General features: G+C 38.6%; 1 protein-coding gene across 4 annotated transcripts in view; it reads left to right on the forward strand.

Annotated features, from left to right (window-relative positions):
- The window catches only part of PDSS2 (decaprenyl diphosphate synthase subunit 2), a 125,412-nt gene that overhangs the window by 31,243 nt on the left and 70,229 nt on the right, over positions 1–23,940 (forward strand). For all 4 annotated transcript variants that reach the window (XR_010372254.1, XM_064447513.1, XM_064447511.1 and 1 more), the window contains exon 2: positions 20,171–20,302. Coding sequence is in view for 3 of the 4 variants with exons in the window: in XM_064447513.1 (XP_064303583.1) it covers positions 20,171–20,302 (132 nt within the window). In the remaining variant the exon portion in view is untranslated. The remainder of the gene's footprint in view (positions 1–20,170; positions 20,303–23,940) is intronic.

The raw sequence follows: 23,940 nt of genomic DNA on the forward strand, positions 1-23,940 counted from the left end.
ACTGGAATACCAGTGCTACAAAATCTTTGTCACACGTGGCAATAAGAATTTGCAAATATAATTTAAAGGCAGTGGGATATTGGTCTTATCTTAATATGGAGTCCTTGAAAGAGGGATTGGCCTAATACGTGAATGTGGACTGGAACCCTGGTCAAGTACAGTATATCTTAATACATTTAATATTCAAGTTAGCAGATGAAACACCAAGAATTAGCATGTCTGTCCTCCCTGCGTTGCCTGGAAGAAGCATTTACGTTAAATCACTACATTGTCATTGAAGTCTCTAGATGGCATTAGCGATGTCCTCTGACACAGTTACCAAATTTCTGTCTAATATGAACGCTGAATAAACTGTTTTTAGTCTTTTATCAAAATAGGCTCTGTGGAGTCAATTCAAAAAAGGTCAATAAGGGGAGCTAATTAAACTTCACTTGTTGAGAATTTGCACCAGGATTGACATTTTCTATATAGAGTCTATTAACATTTACAAGTTCTTCTTTTTAGATTTCTGACTTGTCTATAACTTTCAGATGCACCCTTGACACTTGTATTATCCTTTTCAGTCATAAGTTCTAGAGAACAAGGATCTGATTACTTAAAGACTACAAACTTTTATTTGATCACAAGTTCTGCTCAGTGAATTTAACAAGTAATGACTGTTGTCGTTTAGTTATCATGCATCGTTCTAGATCCTGCCATAGTGTTAAAGTGCCCTCAGAAGATGCTGTGTTTTCAAAGCAGTGATTTCAGTACCTGACAAGAAAGGACTCCTCATGAATGAGTGTTTCTATGTGTATATGCAGTGGTTGAGAATGTGAAATACTTTTGCTTAAGGACATCATTGTCTGTATTTTTGCTGTGGGTAGGTTAATGAAACCATATAGTCTTCTCTGTGAGTTAACAGGCCAACAGCGATTTGAGGTTTATTCTGTGTCCAAGATGGGCAAAACTGAGGCTGTCTCCAAAGATGTTATTGTTGGGAGTTATCCTGCTTATGGAGAAGTGTCACCACGATACTATCATTCTGTTTTGTAGCAGTAGTCAGTAGAAATGTATTTCTGTAGAGAGGACAGTGGTCTTCCAAAAGCTTGCAGATCCCAAAGTGGACCTGAAGGATTGCATTTGATTTTTATCTGCTTCACTCTGTTCCTAGTCCTGAAAGAATAGAAACCCAGCCTCATAACTGATTTCAAAGTTTTGGGGTTTGAGGTTTGGATTTTTTTTTTTCCTTGTGGCTTGCTAGTGAGAGCCTGTTCTCCCCCACTTTATAATGTGGTAAAAGAGGAAGTAAGTTGGGGAGTTTGTTGAGGCTGAGGAGGGTACTGCCTGGTCTCTGGTCTGCTGACACAGCAAAGCTCTTGCAAGTTTGGTTTTGGAACAGAGCCCATTTGGAGTATATGTGCAAAGAACCCGTTTTGTTCTTCAGATTTTTTAAATTTGGGAGAGTTGAGGATGGTAAGCATGAAATCCAGAAGAAAGTTTGCTGTCATGTTATCAGGCTATAATTGAAGTTGTACTTCAGTACCTTTTAGTGTTTTGGGGGTTGAACTGAAAGCTTGCCTAGCAAGTTGGACAAAAAGTCAGGCTAAGCGTCAATATATATTGATGGCCTTTTCTCATCACTGGCTTTTGCAGCTTTATCTGAAGAATTTTCCAGGTTATAAAGAACTGTGAGTGTTCTTGGGTGTGTTTTTCCTTCTGAGAGACTGAATGTTTGTGGTAGGAGGTGGTAGATCTGCAGTTGTCTTCCCATGTAGACACCTCTTCTGGGGTTCATCTATTAGATGGGCAGGAGTACATGTACAGATATTTTTTCTGAATTACGTCTTGCCTCTGGGTCAAACTGTTCATTGTGTCTGGAGATTTTTTGTACAGTTTCTACTTTTTCTTCCAATGAAGTGTTTTCAGTTTCTCACAGCAAGGTTGCATGTTTCTGCAGGAATTTGTCATGAGAGGGAAGACCTCTATGATTTTATTTTTTCTTGAGGAGTGGGGAGCCAAAATAAAATAAAACATAGAAACAGATACTGGTTTTAGGGGAGAATCCAATTTCTTAATTTTCTGCCTTTTCTTTATTTCTGATCACTGACATGTCACCACAAAGTACTAATCGCATTTCAATTTAGAAACCTCAGGATCCACTGTGGCTGGCTTCATCGGCAGAAAGGAGACATCTGAGCACAAATATAGAGGTGCCAAAAGGTTCTACCATTCTAGCTGGTTACCTTGTAGTCTAGTGAAGAAACAAAATGAAATCTTTGAATTTTTTTTGGAATGGCATCTAACACTGCTAAAAGCAGTGTTTGCCAACTGGCAAAAGCAAAGTTGATAGACAAAGAAAATTGTTGAGAACAGTGTGTATTATAATTGTACCAGTACTTTTTTTAAAAAAAGCTCTAATACATAATTCCAGTGACATGCTTCTTAGATATCTGTAAATTTTTCATTTACATTTTGACATTTAAATTTACATTGTTTTATGATCCTGTAATTTTACAGCTCATCTTACATACGCTTTTTTTCAATGGCAAATTGAAATCACAGATGAAGTGCGCTTAACTTGAGTAAAGAAGAAAAAAAATGTTTAGTGGGATGGGGAAAAAAAAGTCACGGCACACAAACATATTCCTTGGCTGCAAACATGTATGTGCAAATTAGGCTCACTTATGAGAACGACCTTTTTCTTTCTTCTTGTGCTAACAAATCCCAAGGAAAGTGCATATGGTTGCTCCAAGTATTAAAATGTATCCCACTGTTGGCATGGTAGGGAACACAGTTTGTAATACTCAAGAACTTGCCAGCAAACTGCAGTAAAAATATGACTGGACTGTTGTGTTTTTGGTGAACGTTTGGCAGGTTTACTAGAAGTACTTCGACTGTGATCCAAAGTTAAGGTCTGTCCTTCAGATATAAGATAATATAGGAGGGGGAAAAAAGTTATCTGTTTATCTCTTCTCCTGCTACATCTCTTGATTTTTTTTTAAAAAATGTCATTTTTGTAAATTGTGTATCTTGGAAGCATTTTCTGCTGAAGTATTTGTCCTAATGTTTGTCTTCTAAAAGAAACTTAATAGTAACACTTCTATACATTAGAGATGATAAACAGCACCATTATATGCAGTGTAGTGGTAATAAAATTTTATTGGACTGCATGGTATTGTTTTGACCAAAGTTAGCCGAATGAAGAACAGGCTGGCACCCATCATAAATTTGAAAGCTTGAGCAATGCTTACTGTTTCTTTCCCCAGACCAAAATTTTGTAGAGAATATTTAATTCATCATATCAAGCTTAAGCTCCTCAACTAATTGAATGATCTTATGTGTAAGTAGTACAAAATGGCTGTTTCTAAAACCTTATAGAATGATTAGAAATTGAAGTGAGAGTTTCAAGGCTGTTCAGTTGTGCTGAGATGGTAGCTTTCTCCTCAAATTAATTCAGATTTACTTACGGGAATGTTTGTAGTTGCATGTCGTAAGCAGAATGTAGTTAGCATTGTTGTAATGATTAATCCAGTCACAGCACATCAGGCAGGTGTATGCTGGATTTTGTCTTTTCCACTGTCTCCTGTGAACTAAGTGAGGTCAGGCATAGTTGGTGTTTAGCTGAAGTAACAGCTGGAGAACTGGTGGATGGAAAACCAGTGTTAACAGGTAACTTGTTAACTTGTTTCTGCAAGTCAGCACTCTGCTAATATTGACAAAGTATCATTTGGGAAAAACTGCTTCACAGAAGCTGCTAAATTTGGGATGAAAGTTTAAAAAGATCCTGAAATCTGAGATATGATTTTTATATAACTTTTTCTGCAGACAAGATGTAGTGCTGCCAGTTCTGTGCAATAGTTTTTACAGGTATTCTGGAGCATTTTTGGTTTTTCTGAAGGTGGTGGTGATTTGTCTAAACAACTTTTTTTTATTTTTAAGGTCTTGCTTTAATTTTTTGAGCATGTTGCTAGAGATAATCCTGAAATAGTATTTGTATTTCATTCCAGAGGTGGCTTATATAACTGCAAAAAAACAAAGATCAAATAATGGAATACTGGAAATCATGGTGGTCTTTTTCAAAATTATATTTGCTGATTATTTTTTTTCCTGAAATGTCAGTACACTTGATAATAAAAGCCTGTATGTTGTCATAGTTTTCAGTGACATATATCTTTACGTGGGTTCCTTTTGCCACCAACAACAGTAACAGTTTGCTTTTGGTATAACTAAAGAATATTTGAAATAAATGCAGAATTACTTTCAGAAGCATTTGACTTGTACGGTGTTGTTGGTTTGGATAATGTTACATTGTATGGCTGCAAGCAGCGTTTTGTTGATCTTCATTCCAGCCAAATTAGAAACATTTTTTTTAGGATAAAAGTTTAGATATTTTTATCGCAATGTTGAATTGCAGCTCATGTGAATGAAAGTATTAAGCAGAAGCATTCTTTCAGATCTTTAAACAAGAAATAGGTATTCTTCAAAATAAGGTGGACTTTCTGTAGCAATTTGTGTTCATGTTTTGCCTGTAACACAAATTCTATAATTTGTCTAAGATTAAGCTACTGCTGAAAATGCCAATCCTATTCAGAGTTACTGTCCGTGGAAACTTTCAGTGTTGCGAGCTACATGGCAAGATGCGTGCCAGGTTAGAATAAGATATCAGGTACAAATGGGTAATCTAAATAGTTTTATAAATCACGTAGGAATCATTAATTCCTGCATGTCATAGCCAAAGGCTTCTCTCTCCTCACTCCCATTCCACTTTGTCTCAGCAGAGGTTTAATACCAGTGCTGTATTGCTTTGTCAGAGCCTGGTGTTTCATTTTTATTTGCCTCTGTATCTCTTGGAGGCAGGATCAGATCAGTGACTTAAATTTCCTTCCTTGTGACTTTTAATTTTGGGGTAATTTTGCTTCTGGCAGCTTCACCTTGAGCTCTCTTTGGGTTTCCCTAGGTGGTGAACCTTGGAAAAATTTTTATTTTCAGATTACCTGAAGAAGATTCCTCTATTTTCACCTTTGCTGTTACGATGTTTGTCTTGGAAATTTTTCCAAGGTTGCCTGACTTGTATGGTGAATAACAGTTTTCCTTATGTGTAGGCACCTGAAGTGGTAGATACGCTTCCTTAAAGCAAATTGACAAGTCTGGCATGGCGTTCACTTTTAATTTTTGTTTTCGTTCTTGCTTCTACTCCAAGAACTACCTTTTTAGTTAGGTGCCCTCCTTTTTGGCAGTTCTGAAGTAGATCTTTTTTCCCTGTGTTAGCAGTGCTGCTTTCCACTTGTTTGCCCTACCGTTGAGGTTGCTCTGGTGGGGAGAAATGAGGTTCCTGCTTCACATTCCAGCATTGCTTCCTCTTGCCAGGTTTCTCTCGTGGACTCCAGTAATTCCTACAGACTACGTTCCTTAATTTTGCCCTCCAGACTCTGGCACCAGGCAGTCCAGGAAAAATTGAGGTGGTCAGTACCACGAACGCCTTTCCTGAATAACTACATAACTTTAGTACAGCAGCTCCATCTCTTTATTTGTGTTGGTGTACTGTTTTGAAATTGTGGTCCATCTTTTTGTGCTATGTCTTATGTAAATAAAGCAGTTGATGTGAGGGCTGCATCATCTTATGTTACATGTGAAGCCTAGAATCCTTTTGAATGATACAAAACAGGTTTCTGCCTTTCACTCCCCACCTCGTTCCAAATTTGGTGGCATTCTGTATGCTCACTACACTGAAGTTCAGGCCCTTCACACAGTGCTCGCTCTGGTTTGCCACCCCTTTAAAAGGGCTCTGTTAAATTGATGGCTCTTTTATTTGGAATGGTAATTAACGCGTTTACCCCTACCTGTGTGCCTCCAGCTATCTTTTTAGCTGTAGTTGCATTTTCTGATTGTTATTAAATGTATTTTTTCTTGTGCAAAAAGAGAGGCCACACTAAATGCAGTCCTGTTTAATGCTAAAGTCCAAATAACGAATTCTTTTAGTCTGTCAGCTGTAGAAATTTTAGATTTTTCAAAAATAATCCTTAAAACATTTAGACAAAAATAGGTAAGCCATAGGTGGTGACATAGAGGATGAAAGAAAAAGCTTATACTCTAACTCAGTAGTCCTCCTATTTGGGATAATTTTACCAATTCACTCTGAAACTGCTATTCCCATGCAGTTTAACACAGATACCTGTGTTGTGCTCATTCAAGGAAGAATGAGATTAAACATTCTGTCATCTTTATTCCCTCCCATGAGCTGTTTATGCACACTGATTTCCCTGAGCATCCTCGAGGCTAACATTCCAATCCCGCAATCGTCTTTGTGGCCACTCACACCAGTGTATCTATGTCTGCTGTACTGGGTACCCCAGAACTGGTCTTAGCAGTGCTGAGTAGAGGGGGAGGATCACCTCCCTCGACCTGCTGGCAGTGCTCTGCGTAATGCTGCCCAGGAGGCTGCTGGCCGCCTTTGTTACAAAGGCACGCTTGCTGGCTCATGTTCATCTTGGTGTTCACTGGGACCCCGGGGGTCCTTCTTGGCAAAGCTGTTTGGTCCTTTACCTGTATTGGTGCCTGGAGTTATTCCTCCCCAGGTGCAGGACTTTGCATTTCCGTTTGCGGGAGTTTCTGAGATTTGTTTGATCATTTCTCCAGCCTGTCCACATCCGTCTGAATGGCAGAACAACCCTCTGGCATATTGGTAATGTGTCCCAGGTTTGTATCATCAGCACACTCCCTGAGGGTGCTCTCTGTCCCATCATCCAGGCCATTAATGAAGATATTAAATGACATAAACCCCAATATCAGCCTCTGGGGTACACCACTAATGACTGACCTACAGCTGGACTTTGTACAGCTGATCACAAGCCTTTGAACCCAGCTGTTCAGCTGGTTTCCAATCCACCTCATTGTCCACTTACTTGTACTTCATCAGTTTATCTATGAGGATGTTACAGGAGACAGCGCTGAAAGTCTTGTTAAAGTTGAGACAAACAGTATCTGCTGCACTCCCCTCCTTCACTGGGGTAGTAGTCTCATTCTGGAAGGCTATCAGGTTGGTCAGGCGTGATTTCCCCTTCATAATCTGTGCGGATTAATGCTGATCATCATCTTGTCCCTTGTGTTTTCAAAATTGCTTCCAAGGTTACTTGCTCCATTGTCTTCACAGGGATTGAATCTGATCAGCCTGTAGTTTCCCAGCTGCTTCTTTGCCCTTCTTGAGGGTAAGAGTGACACTTGCTTTCTTCCAGTCCTTGGGAACCTCCCCTAATCATGATGACTTCTTAAAGATTATATAGTGACCTGGCAATAGTATCAGGTAGTTTCTTCAGCACTTGTGGATGTGTCTCATTGATTTGTATTGGGTTTGTGTGGCAAGGTTTTGGTAGTGGGGCGTCTACAGGGCTGGTTTCTGTGAGAAGCTGCTAGAAGCTTCCCCCATCTCAGATACAGCCAGTGCCAGCTGGCTCCAAGATGGTCCCGCTGCTGGCCAAGGCCAAGCCCATCAGAGACAGTTCCTGGTGGGATAAGATCCACGCTGGAGCAGTTAATGAAGAACTGTAGCCCATGGGAAGGACTCACATTGGAGAAGCTCATGGAGAACTGTCTCGTATGGGAAGGATCCCATGCTGGAGCAGGGGAAGAATGTGAGGAGTCCTCCCCGTGAGGAGGAAGGACCAGCAGAGACAAGGTGTGATGAACTGACCACAACCCCCATTCCCCATCCCCCTGGGCTGCTGGAGGGGACGAGGTAGAGAAAATTGGGAGTGAAGTTAAGCCCGATAAGAAGGGAGCGGTGGAGGGAAGGTGTTTTTAAGATTTGTTTTTATTTCTCATTATCCTACTCTGATTTGGTTGGTAATAAATTAAACTAGTTTCCCCACGTCAAGTCTGTTTTGCCTGTGATGGTAATTAGTGAATGATCTCTCCCTGTCCTTATCTTGACCTGTGAGCTTTTTGTTATATTTTCTCTCCCCTGTCCAGCTGAGGAGGGGAGTGATAGAGTGGCTTTGGTGGGCACCTGGTGCCCAGCCAAGGTTAACCAACTGCACTTCTGCACATCTGATTTGTTTAAATGTTCTAACCTCATCCACCTCCACCTGATATTAATCAAGTTGATATATCAAACATGAAGGTTAACACTGGATTTATCTTATGGTGGAGCTAAATCACCCGGAACATGGAAACAGTGGGTTTTGATGTAGCCAGCAGGTGAATAACAGTATCCTAAAATGACAAAAGTGTACTGGGATTGCTGGAATGTTGGTCATGGCAGTGGGCAGTGGCTTGATACTTGAAGGCAAAGACAATAACAGGGACTTCTTCCCACCTGAATGTGTACTTGTGAATGGGCTTGTGCAACCAGACTGAGCTAGGAATTTTCCACTAGGTAGCGTTAGGTATATGCAGTTCAAGCACTGTTGGAAACTGTTGGGATTTTGGCAGAACAGACCCCACTGTTAAATTGTACTTGTGTACCATTTGCCCAGTATCAAACAGATAAATATAAAAAGTTGCATGTGATTATCCGTCTGTTGAACTTGTTGCTTGGTGCAGCCCCATTTATTGTGCAGGAAGACTGCGCATTTCTGGCTCATCTGTGCATATTGAATGCTTGATATCCTCTTGATCTTTGCCAAATATATTCACATCTTCAGTAGTTCATGCTTTTCATAAATGTATTATTGTTTTATGAAGTTGAGTGGGTCTTGAGACCTTTGGGTTGTGTGTGGATTTTTGTGAATCTCAAGTTTATTAGTGATAACTCCTGTGATATTGGTAGCAGATTGGATAGGAGCAAACCTGGAAATTTGTATTTGGGGTAAAGAAAAGATAACTTGTTAGGTATAACGTTTGTCCTTGAGATGCTACTGCTTAATGGAAAAACCACCAGACTTTACAAATTCTCTGTTGTTTATTTTTAACTCTTTTGTGGGGAATTTATGTGCAAGCACTGATTGAACTGGAAAATGGCATGAATTTCAGTGGGAAGTGAATCAGAATTACTGACATTTTGAATAGTTTGATAATGGAGTAATTTGTAATCTTGTTAGAATACAGGTGATACTTTGATCTAAAGTGCTTCTGCCTTTTTTCTACCTCCCCCCAAGTTTATGGCATGAAACCTATTAGCTAAAACACTGGAGGAATAAATTGAATGGAATGGTGAAAATCTGTGTTAGCTTGCACTGCTAGTTGCTAGTTAGTGCTTCAGACTTCTTCAGGGAGGTACTAAATCAAATGCTGTACCAAGTCAAATTGTCTTGATGCTTCCAGCCATCTATAACACAAGAACGCTTGCACATGGTGTAATATAGCTACAGTTGAAAGACTAAAATGCAACAAATAGCCTGCAAGAATAACCTCTGCTTATTATGACATGATGAAGGCGAGTTTAGTTTGCTACATCTTCTCTGAATAATTGCAAATATAATACAACAAAAACTTAATTCTAAAGCACACTTTAATACCAGTGGGCGTAAATATAGTCACATTTCTATTTCCTGTTCAAATTCATTATTTTAATCCCTGTCAGATTCATATTTGTGGTAGTAATGTACCCTGCATGACAAGTGCTGAGAAAACATTTATAAAAAGCTTTGCCAAAGAAATCTGACTATGTAGACTACAGTGACTTTACTGTTGAGAATCTTCACGTGTTTATGGAAAAAAAGGTACTAGTTAAGCATGTCTGATTTGTAGATTTTGTTGCTCAAATACCTAAGTTACTTAATAACTCTAATACATGAGATAGAGTAGTACAGCAGTCCTATTGATATGCTGGCAAAGCAGCAAACATGACCGGTCTTTACCATCTGTTTATAATGCTATATAAAGAAGACCTTACTGGTTGCCATGGAAACCAGCATTTCCAAAACCACAAGTGTTTGCTTAAAATCTCAAGCCTTCTAAAGTCTTCTCTTTTCTGAGGGAAAAAGAATAGAAATCTCTAAAGTTTTCTAGTGATTATTTTATTTTCCCAACAGTTGCTTCGCTGTAAAATGCTTTCAGCATTTTTGTGCTCTATCTTGTTTCACGACTTTAAGTTACCAGCAGCATGCTTTAAATTTATAATGAGCTTATTTGATGCTTAGCAATGGTCCAGGAAAAGGGAGCAGGTATTTCTTTTGGTTTGTGTTTATCTTTGTAAGAGGAGGTTTTCCTGTTCAGACAAAGTTGCCTGATTGTGATATTGACACTGCAGAGTGAAGGCTGTGGAATTTGGGTGGAGGTCACATTGAAAATACTTCTTACCTGAGTAAAAACCCAGATTCATCTTAATTATCCGTGTCAGCCACCTGAGTCTCACTGAGAAGAGACTGTCTAGAATCAGTAATCTAGAGAAAAGCATCAAAATGAAGACTCTACTGGTAAGAGTTATAGTCTAGGTTTGTCTGTATTCTCCACTGTTGGATTAAAAATTATTTTTTGCTTGAAATAAACCCTTGAAAGGTCTTCAGTGTACAGTATTTAGAAGTATATACATTTGTCATAGTGTCTGGAAGTATTTATATTTCTTCTAATTTGTATGTATATTGCTGCCTTGCATTCTGTCCTAATTCTCCACTGTGTTTTAAGGTGATTTTCCCCACCACCACCACTTTAGAAAGGCTTCTGCTGTGTGTAACCACTTAACTTCAGTAGGTAGTGACAAATCTGTAGAGTCTTTAGAAGAGGTGCTCCATCTGGACTAATGGCGCTGGTTGATTTTTCAACCACTTAAAACAATTTGTTTCTTTCTGTTTAAAAGGAAGATTTGTATTTACAGGACTGTTAGTATGTATTTGGCTTAAGCTACTTAGCTTAAGTGAAAAGAGTTCACTGAACTTGGAACCTCTTTTTCACTACTAGTAAAGAGTCTTCAGTGTATTTAAGGAATAAATATTTGTAATAAATTAATCTGAATAATGCTGAAGATCGGTTAAGTTGTTATTTAGAAATATTGTGGAGTACAGAAGCTTAAAAGAACTTTTAAAATAATTCTGTAATGACAATACATATCCTAACATTTTTGCCTTTTTATGTTTCATCCATTTGTAAAACATGCTGTGAGCATTTTCAGTGTGAGATAATGGCCAGGAGTTGACCTATTTCATTGTTACATTTCCCTAGTAGAGTTTATTTAATGCAAAATACATTTTTATGACAGCCTTTACAATTACAATATTGCTGAAGTGACACTGGACCTCCAGAGGTATCTGAATTCATTAGCCTTGTGAAGCTAATCATATTTCTGTCATTCACAGGACTCTTCAAAAATATTTATATTGCTTTCACTTAGCAGAGTATTCCTGTGTGCGCGAGAGCCTGTTTTCAAAAAGGTAGTCTTGTGTTTGAGTAGACCTGTTGATATTGGTCTGCAGTGGGGTGCTAGACCTCCCACAAAGTTTAAATAAAGTAAATATTGATGGAGAAATCAGACACACAAAAATTAGGCTTCTGTCTAAGTATTTGTGGTTAGAAAAATAAGGGTGCCAGACCTGCAAGCTACTGCTGGTCAGAGTAATTGCACTCAGACACTAGCTGCATTTTTCGGTATTAGTTCCCTGCTATCCACATCACATTCCAAGATCAAGTCAAATACTGACCAGGAAAAACAGCAGGGACTGGCAGTTGGTTTTAAAAATACATTTTGGTGGTTTGTTTTCTGTGTGGTGTCTTTAGTGCCATCCTTAAGGTAGTTCTTTTTGCCTTGCCACTCATAAGATCTGATGGGTGGAGGGTAGAATTATTTTTAAAAAAAGGTAATCTTTTTCTGTATAATCAATATCTTTGAGATAAATGTCTGATTATAGCTGCCCTTTATTTTTAGAATGCTTTTTTTTTCCCATATCCATAGCAGGCTCTTGTCAGATCTTAAATGATGATGCAACCTAAAACCAGCTTTTTTGAAACTTCAGTTTCAAACTGTTGCTGCGTCTTCAAGTGAAGAAGTTGGTGGTTCCCTTCTTCTTACCAAACAAAACTCTTTCCTCTTCGTCCTCAGCTGGACATAAGTTTTTCAGAAAAATGGGAGTTAAGAATGTTTGTGGTTTGTTTTTTTTAACAACAACTCCTCCCATTGATCCTAAGGGATAACCTATCCTTAAGGAAGTAAGTACATCAAATAACCTGTAGAATAATATGCCTTTATGTAGCTGATCTTTATGGCAATAATTCAAATAACCTCTACCTTTGGGAAACCTAGTAAACCTAGTAGCAGTGAATGGTAGACTGATACAAGTGTCTAAATGGGGTTCTGCAGGCTCCAGGGAAAACATAGGTTTTTTTCTTTCAAGAATTCAAAGGCTGTATTGCTTTCTAGGAGCTGTAAATGCTCAAGTATAATGAACTGCAAGTAACCAAGGCCAAGTATCAGGATTTGCTTTGCACCTGCCCCAAAACCTGTAGTTTCTTAAACTTCATCTTTATAAGACTTGATTTTTGTGAGATCTTGCCCGTTTGAATCTCCATAACTTCATTTAACCTTCTGACTTCTGTAGTTTCCTAGAAAGGTCCATCATGGGTGGTCATTCCAACCAAGGTTGTTGGAATATTCTTGAAAGCACTACAATATGTGGGGTATATACTAAAGCCTGAAGATACAAGTACAGGCAGCAACATGTAGAAAGACTTCATTCTCTCTTTTTATCTTAAAGGGTGCTCTGAGTTTTCCTAGAGATCCTTCAAAAAGTTATGTCTTAAGACTTTTTCTTGTGATAAATTAGTTCTGGAAATGAAGCAATTGACTCAGTTTTGTGTGCTTCCTGCTGTTCTAGGCATAGTTTTCTACATTCCCAGTCCCTGTGAAGACCACATTTAATAAGCAATGGAATGATGAAACTTTGCATGGAATTTTTCACCTTTAGTTAAGAAATGTTTCTCTCCTTGTATGCAAAATCCTGTGAAAACTGAGCAGCTATCCTCTACTGTCATGGAGTCACTCAGGTTGGAAGGGACCTTAGGAGCTCTCCTCCAGAAGCTTCCTGTTCCAGAAGGTATGCTCCTGCAACCTTCTTCCAAGATAAAGCAATTCTTTGTTATGTTTCTATTCAATTTGTGAAGAATATATTTTATATTTTTAAAACGCACATTACATGGATTTCTGGGACACTTGAATACCTAAATGTCATACAAGCTGTATTTTAAGTGTACGTTGAGTGATCTTTAGTCACTCTCCCCAGATGAGTAGGTGTCTGAGACTTTTATAAATGAAAAAAAAAGTTACCCAAATCTAGAGTTATTTGCATCCTGAAGAACGCTGCAGCTTTTGTGGAACTGAGCATTTTGAGGCCTGTTTTTCACTGAAGGCCTTGATTGCGATTCATGAAGTAGTCTTAAGACTAAGACTAGCCAAATGGAAGCACAGATAGAACATTGTCTGTAGAAGTTACTCAGCAACTATGCCTATAGAGGTGCAGCTGTGAACCCATAACTCTCAGGCAAGTACTTTCTCATTGGGCCACAACCATTCTTCTTTTGCACATGAGCCAGTTGTCGTCTTGTCTTAGTCTTAACTATCCAAGCATCACACCATGTGGTGGTTGGAGTTATTAAGGTGTTGCTTTGTATCATAAGTGAAGTCCACGCTACTTCTGAATTCCCTTTTTTTTTATTATTTTGCTCTGGATGAAGAGCCAGTGCAGACACAGGCCTCTTCCTTCTTCACACCGGAGTCCTTTTTGGTTTTTGTGTATGAAATCTTATGTTTCTTTGTCACTGGCTTCACAAAGCTAAGGGGTTGAGACCCCTTGTTTTCCCAGAGGCAGGGAGAGCAGGAGTGCTGTTAGAAAGACTTTCCTTGTTACCTGCCATAAGAGCACCTTCCTGTAAAGTGGGATGGGAACATCAGTTCCCCTAGTCCTGGCCTGACCCATTACACAGGTCTGCTCTTACTGGATAAACATTTTAATTAAGAGAGTTGCATAATGGTAATGGGCCCCATCCCCACCACAGCCCTGTTTTTCAGGTAAAGAATTTCCCCCAACCCGAAAACTTATTTTCTGTATGTAAAGAGATGTTTAGCTGTCCAAGCCCAGGATTAAGTTTCTGAAATGCACATGTTCTCATCTGCAGCCTCTAGTGGGCTTTTAAGTTGAGATGGCTTGTGGGTTTCAGAGCATTCCTCCTTCTATCATTTCCTGTCAGCTGGATATTTAATTTGAGTCTCATTTTTAAATTCTGTTCTCCTCATGTGAAGTAAGTTTGTCTGCTCCACACCGCTGAACCGTGCTCAAAACATGCATCATGACAAGGCTGATCCCCCCGTACAGATCTGTCCATGGATGTTGGAAGGGACCAGGGTTTTTTAACATGTTTTGAAGACATGTTGTGCAGAAGGGTATTTAATATACACGTGAAACCTGAGTAGCAGGTGAAAATAAGTCTCTAAAAACTGCTGGTAGCATGTACCAAATATGTAAAATGGAATGTTCTGAGTATTTAAAGGTATGCATGTTTGAGTGTGATCATATGGTCATATGGTGAATCCTAAGATTCAGGTAAATGCATCTATAATACAATGGTTCAACATCCATTTAAAAAATTAGTATGTCAGAGAGTTTTCTTTTATTTACTTCTGTCAAGTCATTAATAAAGCAAATTGGATAAAAGCCCTGAGGCTGGTAGAACTCTTGCATTTCTAATAAAGAAGCCAACAGTCTTGCTGGGTAGCTCCATGCCTTACCTCTAGCACTAGATACAGAATTGTCAGTTATAATTAATTTTGAAAAAGTGTGTTGGTTTTTAAATTTTTTTTAATGTACCTGCATCTGTAACCATGAGCGCATCCTGATAACCTTTTCTGTATTGAGCAAAATAGGTGTTACTTTCCCAAGATGCTACAGATTTAAAACTGTGTTCATGTTGTCACATCGGGGATTGGCAGTTTGAATAGAGGGGTTTCTTTTTCAGAACAGTTTGTATTTCAGCCTAAAACTAGCCTGTGTTTTCAATGACATTATTGTAGGCTTATAAATCTTCATCAGCATAATCGATTTTGGTTGTGTTACAGACTTTCCCAGCTGCTTTTTATTAGAGCTGTGTGAAAAGGTGATTTTTTTCTCCTTTTGTTTGACATCTGAAGCAGGAAGGTAGAGGAATGGCTGATCACCACTCCATATCTCTCCCTGTTTTACTTCCCCTTGTAGCTAAACAGCTCATGTATGACCTGAAACAAAATGATTGATCTTGTCAGTGGGACACCTTCAATAAAATGCATGGCAAGGAAGGGTAAAATCGCCAGTGGAGGTGAGAAGGACAGCGACGAGTTCACTTCGGCCCCTACCAGCAGGCCAGTGGCGATGGTGGAGGGGCTCCCGCCGGCCTGCTGGAGTAGCTGATGAAAGGGCTGCAAATCCCGCAGCTTGTTTGCTTTGGTCACGAGCCGAACATTTTGGAAATACTAAAAACATTTGACTAAACATTTAACAATCCCTTTTTGACCCTTCCGAAATACCTTACTGCATCTGTTTTGATTGGAAATTTCTTCTGTATTCTTAGTGGTTAAATTTGAAGTAGCACTACTACCCATAAGTATGTTCTCTTCTGCTACACCCACTTGCAGAGTCAGTTGACTTCACAGTTGCTGTACTTGGTTTTTTTTGCTTTTTACTCCTATTTGGTACCACGAAATTTCCCCCATGTCTGCCTCTTCCTTACAGTGACAGTTGTATTTGCTGTATTTCCTCTCTATTGTTTAATTTCAGAGCTTAATTTAATTTAAAAAGTGGTAAGAACATCAGCTGGTTTTGTCTCATGCAAATAATTTAAAATCTTTGCAGTATTTTAAAAACTGCTCAAAAATATGAATGGTGCTTGCAATTAATAGTCAATTTTTTAAAATGAAAATTTAAATTACTGATGGAGTTAAACCTGACAATTATCGGAGATTAATATTTTAACTGCAAAGTCTACTGAAATGGCTGCACATGTGGAGAAATACACAAAGCATTAAGTGAAATGCTCATGTTTGCTTGATTTATTCTCTGCAGCAGACGGACTCTGGTAGTAGGAGGTGTAATTTGCAGCACATTAGCTATTAGCCAGTGTCATTGCTTGAGTGGGTGGTGTGAGTCTCTTGTGCCTGTACCGTGTGGTACTGCGCATGTGTCAGAGCTAGGCGCTTCTCCCCTGTGCTGCAAGATGAATTTTTTGTGAACAGTGTTCTGTATTTCAAACTGTGAACCTGCCAGTTTTCAAATGGGTTATTTTTTCACATGGGTAATATCTGGAGTAAATGCTTGGCCTCCCCGCGCCCCCCCCACCCCGTGTTCTTAATGTTTTGCAAAACTGAATCGTAGAAGTGTTTAACTTACCTACCTTTTTTGGTATGTGGTCTCCTGAGGATGAAGTATTTAATTTGCAAGACACCCAGCCTGCAAGAGCAAGCCAAATTGTGCTGATGTTTCTTTTTTGGGTACCCTGTGCATGTACTTGTGGTGTTCGGCAGAGGTTTTCCAAAAGAGTCTCAGCTTAATGCATCTTTTTTTTGTGTGCACAAATTCACTTGGGTTGCTTTTAGTTCACTTTTTTCCCTAGAGGCACCTGTCTCCTGCCACATACTCATCAAGACTAATTGCACCATCTGGAAGACTTTTGTGTAGCTGTTACTTGTGCAGAATATCTCTTGGGAGCTTAATTCAGAATGTGAATGTGACCCCTGAAGCCATGTCAAGTAGCTGCAGTAGTTTCTAGTGTCTAGAGGATGATCACCATAGGCTTTATATGTTTCAAGTCTAATGTGGTTTGCTTTAGTGTGGGTATGTTACGTGTCAGTAGCACAACTTCAGTTATGTTTTGAATGGAATTAGATTTGGAATACTGGTTTGGTAATTCATAGAAAATCCTGTATAAAATTACATCCAACCCATATGTTACATATAGACTATATGATCAGGTGTAGAAATGACAGACATGTTGCTCCTTATTATTGCGCTATTTAATTTTTATGTTCTGTTCTTCACCCTCACCTGCACTTCTCGTTAATGGTTTTCACCTAAGAATGGTAGTTGTTACTAGCGGTGTTGCGACCCCCCTGAACAGCCCTGAACAGTTGTTTTTGTTATTGCTATGAGACTGTTTTAGTGTTTTCAGCACAGGTGATTTTCAGCTTCTGTTCCTCACCTAGTCTGAATCAGGTAAAAGCACTGTAGTTCTAGTGGTGTCTATCTAGACAGAGGCTTATTTAGAGACCAGTGCTTTATAATCCTGTGGTGAATACCTTTCTTCTCTACTTCTGTAATAACCTGTCCCTTGGCAAGCTGTAGAACACTGGGCATGAAAAGCCAAAGTATTCTGATTGTTAAAAGTATCATCATAATTTGACTTTTTTTTTAAAAAGTGTTATTCATTTCTCATGAGATTGTGCATTTAATAAGGCGCTCTGATTTTACCAGCATACATATGTGGAAAAAGGCAATTTTTTCCTCAAACCACATTTCTTTAAAAGTTATGGAATTGTAAGTAATGTTGAGGAAATATATTTGAGTTTAGTTGCATCGTCTGGGTAACTTGTGTGCTTATGAGTAATGTGGTCAACTGAAGTTCAAGCCAGAGAAGTACTTACACCACCACAAACAATTATTAATTCTGTATGCAGGATACATACATATAATGAATAATATATAGTGTGTATTTTGTGCGGTTTTTTTCCTGGGTAGTTTAATGTTCATTGTGGTTCTGACATTGGAAATCTATAGAGTTCTAAGTGTTTAACTGTCTTGGCTGCATTCTGTTAACTGTATGTTGGAACCTGGATGGAAAAGTTATTTATTTGTGTGCTTGGTGTAAATAAAGATATGCAAGTTACAAATTCACAGAATAGTGAAGGCAAGCAGCTGTTCCCCGCCCCCCCCCCCCCCCCCCCCCCCCAAAAAAAATCTCTCATTACATGTACCTGGTAAGCCAAATAAAGGTGGATGTTGCAGGACTGCAGCATCGGGGAGAGGTCTGGGCTGTGCAAGCTTTCCTGGGTTTGAGTGGTTGGGAAGTACTGTGGACTGGGCTACAAAAGAAATCATTGTCTGCTCCAGGAAGTTATATAGTATCTTCCTTTCAGTGGTTTTTATGCTGTTTTATTCAGGGTTTGTTTTGGTTGATTTTTTTAAAGGATCTTTGAGAATGGAAGAAGCACAAGCTGGTGGCTCTGTGGTGTGGTTTCTTCTCATGATCATGTTTGGATCTCATGTGATGAATATCCTCCACTAAGATATTGATTACCCATGTTCTCCTAATTTTCAGAAACAATTTAATTGGTTTATTTTAAGATAGCTAGCAAGGTAATGTGTTAACTGCTGTTTGCATTTTACTGCTCTGTTGAGAGAGACTAACGTTTAGTTGCATTATTGCAGCTTAAGATTGGAGGCTAGTACTTGCTTTTGGCTAAATTTCAGCTTTGACTGTGAACGTTTGGTATCTACTTAGTTCTTAAAACCTCAACTTAGTTGAACCTGTTACAGTCTGAGGCCGTACACTCTCGCTCTCTGTTTTGGAGATTCAGCACAAGTTGATACCTTCTTTAACACCACAGCTGCCCACATTGCTGAGTGTAGGGTCTACACAAGCTGCCAGGCTTTGTACACCCCACCCCAACCTCGTCCTGGGAGTGCCAGCCCATTCGTCTACAGGTGAAGCAAATGGGATGTGGGCATATTAGAAGGGCACAGAACAAAAAAGCATGGCCTCGTTTGGCTCATTAGACCCCACCAGAGCTAAAAATGTGGTGGCTTGTGGTGGAAAGCCATACGAGCCATACTGGCCTCCTCTTACGTTAAATGTTAATGGCATTTGTAGACTGTAGGTGTGCTGACTGTGAGCTCAGGGCTTCTCTGGAGGGGGATGTATTAGCCTGGTATCCATGCAGGTGTGAAGGTCAAGCCCAGGAGCTGTCTAGTACCAGCTACCTGGGCAACTCTCTCATTCTTCTAGAGCTTTTTGAGACATGTATTTTGGGCCATTTCCCCATCGCTATAGGAAAGGTTGTAAGGACTCAGGAGAAGCAGTCAAGATTTTTTTTTTTGCAATAGCACAAGAGTTTTTACCCAGAAGTATGCTATTTAATTTTTTTGTTTGTGTGTGTGTAAATGAAATAGTATACTGAAGATATTCTTGTGTTGTGAAGTGGTGTAAATGTAATGAAAAAAATTCAAATGAAACTTTGTTGCATCCACTGTTTTCTTTACTCAAACATACTTCTAAGATCAACATCTTAGATTTTTCTTTCAGTTATTAGGGCTAAAACTATACTCTGGAATAAAATGAGTTGAAGTGCTTGGTAATCTGTGATGTAGTTCTTCATATGATTTAACAAATATTTAGATTATATCAAATATATGGGCTCTTATTTATTGGAAATCAGTTTACAAATTTAATAGCATCTGGAATGTATTATCCTTTCTTCTAGCTATTTAGCCTTATTGATGAACATAGGAAGTAGAAAGCAGCTTGACAAGGACAGAAAGAATACAGTTGGAGACATGGTAGTCAAAAGGAAAGCTAATCTTGCTTTAAAACAAGTTAATTTCTGAGATGGTGTATATAAGTGGTCATTTAGAATTGCTTTCAACAGGCACGGTTTTGGGAGCAGTTTCCTTCTGACCTCAAATTTAAAGGTGCAGCATTTGAAACAGTTCTTTTGTTGTAAACAGGCTGTCTACTTCATTTGTCTCTAAGTTTTATTTTAGAACTTCCATAAGGTTCTGCAAAGTCTGTTCCCAGCATACTTAGACATGTTGTCTGTGTTGTGTGGTCTGTTCGTAACCACTGTGATCTAAGCAGTTTTCTTTGAGCAGACTATAGATTTTTGTTGTACCTTTCCTCTCCCTTTCTTCTCTTGAAGTAGGAGACTTCTTTTGGCTTTTTTGTACTTCAGATGACAGACTGAAAGCTCTTACATTCCTGTTACAGTAGATCACATTGAATTATTCTGAAATACTCATTTCATGACATGCCATGAAATGCAGGATATATGCTGCTCCTTGGAAATAAACAAGATTTAATCCTGAATACTTGCTTTTCTCTGCAATATTAGTATTTCATTGTAAGTGTCAGGTAAAGGATGACAAAAGACCACGATTAATAAATGCAGCTTAGTTCTGTGCAAACGTGAATATTGAAGACTGATGAAATGGTGGCAGCCTGAGATCTGAGTCTTTCTTTCCACTTTGGTATGACCAGTGAAAATGGATTGTGAAAACATGCTCTTTTTTTTTCCTTTCCTTTTTTGCAGGGGTTTTGTGTACGATAGCCGAAATAATTTACAGATGCGAGGTTTGGTCGTATTGCTTATTTCCAAAGCTGCTGGACCCAGCACAGCAGAACTCTCTTTCCAGCACAACATGGTCAGTGGAATTTATTCCAGGTATGTAGTAACTTTCTTTATCAAGATACGCCAAGATACATTTGATGGGCAACTTCATAGTGGTATCAAAGCATCCTAAGTGGCCTGCTCAGCTGTTAGGAAAATCAGTGCTTACCTAATTACAAAACTTTGTTCCTCAGGGTTATTAGAAGCTTTCCATGGTGAAAATGATTTCCTGCTCTTTGTATAGCTCTTGTAATATCCATGCCTATATCTTCATAGTGGCTTTTGGGCACAACCAAATTAAAAACATGTGGACCAAGATAGTTATTAGAAAGCTTATGTTGAGAGGTACTTGGAATCAAAAAAAGTAAAGGCGCTAGAAAATATTTTTAATAGAGTATTTTTATTTTGAGTTACTCAGGTGTTACTCAGGTACACCTACTTACTAGAAATTTCAGAGTCGGATTGCCAGTCTTGTGGAATACCAGTTGGTTTCAGTGAGCACATAAGTTTTGCTATAGCCCCTTTGAAGGATATTTTCCCATGAAACAGCAGTGTAGAATAAAATTTTTACTTCCCACGTTTCACAGCAGTCACTGAGCCTACCATTAAGGTTCCTCCGGCTCTCACTGAGATAATTCAGCTTCACTGAGTTCCTAAATATTTTTTAAGTATTTAAACTGAATTACTTAATACTAGTAACAATAGTAATCCAAAATAGTTGTTGCTTTCCTTTGTATATTTGACAGTTAACTGTTCCACTGAAGAAATAAGTGAGATCTGGTTGAAAAATTGTAAGATTTGAATTTTTGAAATCCTTTTAAAGACTTCTGAGTGTTGGTTCAGGGAATGGATTGTCATATTTTCAGTTAATTGTGTTTCTGACCACTGTGATGTATTAAATGAAGATACACAAACTTAGTGACGTGCTTGTATCCTGATTTGTTTTAGGAGTGCAGAGATAGCTTTGTAAAATTGAAAAGACCAAACAAATAAAGATGTTAAAATATATGTAGTATCTTAAGAGGGAAGGAAAATATGTATGAAGAATGAGTAGAGGCAGAAATAACAATAAGTAAGAAAAAAGACAAGGCTATAAAAGAGGCTTGTTATGGAGGGCTTTGTTGTCCCTTTAGCTGTTTAATTCCATTCTTGTTTTGTTTTGTCCTTAATGTCCCCTTAGGGTTGTAAAATTTTTATATTTATATGCAAATGATGCTGTATGAAAGCATAATTCTAGTTAGTTAATTATGGCACAGGAGGTATTTTAGTTTGTTTTGTAAATGATTAAAAAAGTTTACCTTAAGTATGCCTCATAAAAGGAGAGAAAAAACATTATTTTTTGATAACCAAGTTCTTGAATATGATGATTCTGACCATGGAGGTAACGTTTGAGCATTTAAAGCTGCCGTTGGGAAGGTGACTAGTGAAAGTGTTCATTAAGGAGCAAATAAGACCTTGAATTAATAATGAGCCAGTTGGTGTAAATGGACATTATTGGAACTATGCCAGTTCAACCAGCTGAAAATCTAGCCTAATAATCTAAGTTTGAGCAAGTCGATAGCCATTATAATATCTAGTGCAGAGTTACAAAGGTACTCCAGAAATGAAGCAGTTTTGAGTACGCCCACACAGGTTCACTTAAGGTTCATTACTGTCTGCAAAAGTGATAACTATGGAGTTGTTAATTTAAATGGATTTTCAATGACACTTTGAGTCTGTAGCATGGTGTAAATACGAGCAAACGGATGCACGCTAGAAGAATGCTGATGCGTTGTTTCATTTTGTGCCACAGTGGCCAGATCTTGCCCTCATCTGAAGTCACTGTGGGCTTTGCCTTTGACTTTGGACTCCTGTCTTTATTTAAGGTACTTTTCCAAATATGCTCTCAAATGTGAGTCTAATTTCTGATGTTGATTTCTCCATTGTATAAAGCTAAGAGAACAGGCAGCTTATAAAATAGTAATCTTAAAGGGCTTTTGTGATTCTTTTATGTGTTACAAATAGTGTCTTACAAACTGCTTTCTCCTGGATAAGAACAAAAGGACATAGCTTTACATTAGTAAATTTTTGTCTGCTATCTTGGTTACAGTGTAATTATATGTGGTGTGTATATTAGACATACATATCAAAGGCAAAGTATATCCCTCAGTGATATGAAGTGAAGAAATATGCTTAATCCTTTAAGGTTCATATATGTCTCCAGCTTTGGAAAGTATTTTTTGGAATAGATTCTTAGAGATTTTCAGCTCAGCTGTAAACTATACAGCTCTTTTTGTTGCCATGCCATATAATTACTTCATCTTTATATATAATATTTTGCTGGAAATATTATTTCTGGCACTGTAATGAGCATCTTCACTGCCTGATACTTACGTGCTGTGAATGTTACATTGTGGACTATTAGCTGGGATACGGCTCACTTGATTTTAGGGTACTTAGTAGTGATTAATTAATTGCATTCCTGAAATCCGAGCCTGAGCTAAGTTGTTCCAGTACTTGTCAGCGATTGCACCAGCCCAGTCTTTCTTTTCCCACTGTTTGTGTTGGAACCAGCTCTTGCGCTCTCTTTAAATGTTCAGCCCCACAGTGGATAGCCAGGTTACATCAGTCCTCTGTATCTGGTGCTACTCTAAATGTACAATCTGTGACTGGGAAGATGTAACAGTACAATAATTATTTAACTTAGAAAAGCACAAGAAAACATGGTGGACTTTTTCATCCCGGAATTTGGCATGTTCTGCATACCTCTGCTCCGTATTTCATATTCTTGAATCGCAATATAAGCAAGCAATACAATAAGTAAACCAGAAATACACTGAGAGCTGAATTTGGAATAGCAAAACATTTTTTTATCCTATTCTCCCGTTCTCTAGATATGTCAATTCATGGGACAATTGACCTAAATGTGTAAAAATAGTTTAGCTACTGCTTAGCTGGCATGTTTTTTACTGGTACACAATGGAACAAAACCGATGACGCTACCAGAGAGCAATCTTTTCCAGAATAATGAGGATTACAATTTAGGTAGTTACAGGAACAGGGCTAGCGTAGTTATATGGTGCTGCCTCTGGCCGGCATTGCCTCCAGCTTTAGCACTTCATAATTTTCAGGAGATGTGTTCTGCCCACATTAAGCTGGGGGCATGGGGGTCATTGTATGCAAGGATATCATAGTAACTGCTGGTTGCCTTATGAGCCATGCTGAAGATAAGGGGGAAAGTGTTATAAAAGTCTGCTTAGCATGCTGTAGTCTGTACAGCCACCTCCCTGTCATGTTGCCAGCAACCTGACTTTATTCCTATTGGCGGGGGAAAGAACCTGGCTTTACTTCTAGCTCAGCACCAGTGATCCCAAAAGAGGATGAAGAGGAGAAGTAGCAGCATGATAAACAGCTCTATTTAGCTGCTGGACAGATTTCCTAAAGTTGAAACTTTTTGCTGGTTTCTTAGTCTTTAGAAAAATATTTTCTTGGCTACAGAAGCATTGCAAATGTAATGATGAAGTAAGTGCTTGCTACAGAGTATGCAAGCAGCATCATGTAACGGTTGATGTCATTGCCTGTACTCAAGCAAAGCGTGCATCCTGTGTTCCTTTAAAATTCCTTCCTACTCCTGTGCCGAAGAGAAAGCAGAACTCACATTTGGGTTTAGGCAGAATCTAAGTAATGATAATTTATCATGCTAATAGTGTCAA

This window comes from Phalacrocorax carbo, chromosome 3, assembly GCF_963921805.1.
Source record: "Phalacrocorax carbo chromosome 3, bPhaCar2.1, whole genome shotgun sequence".
In the NCBI taxonomy this organism is placed as follows: domain Eukaryota; kingdom Metazoa; phylum Chordata; class Aves; order Suliformes; family Phalacrocoracidae; genus Phalacrocorax; species Phalacrocorax carbo.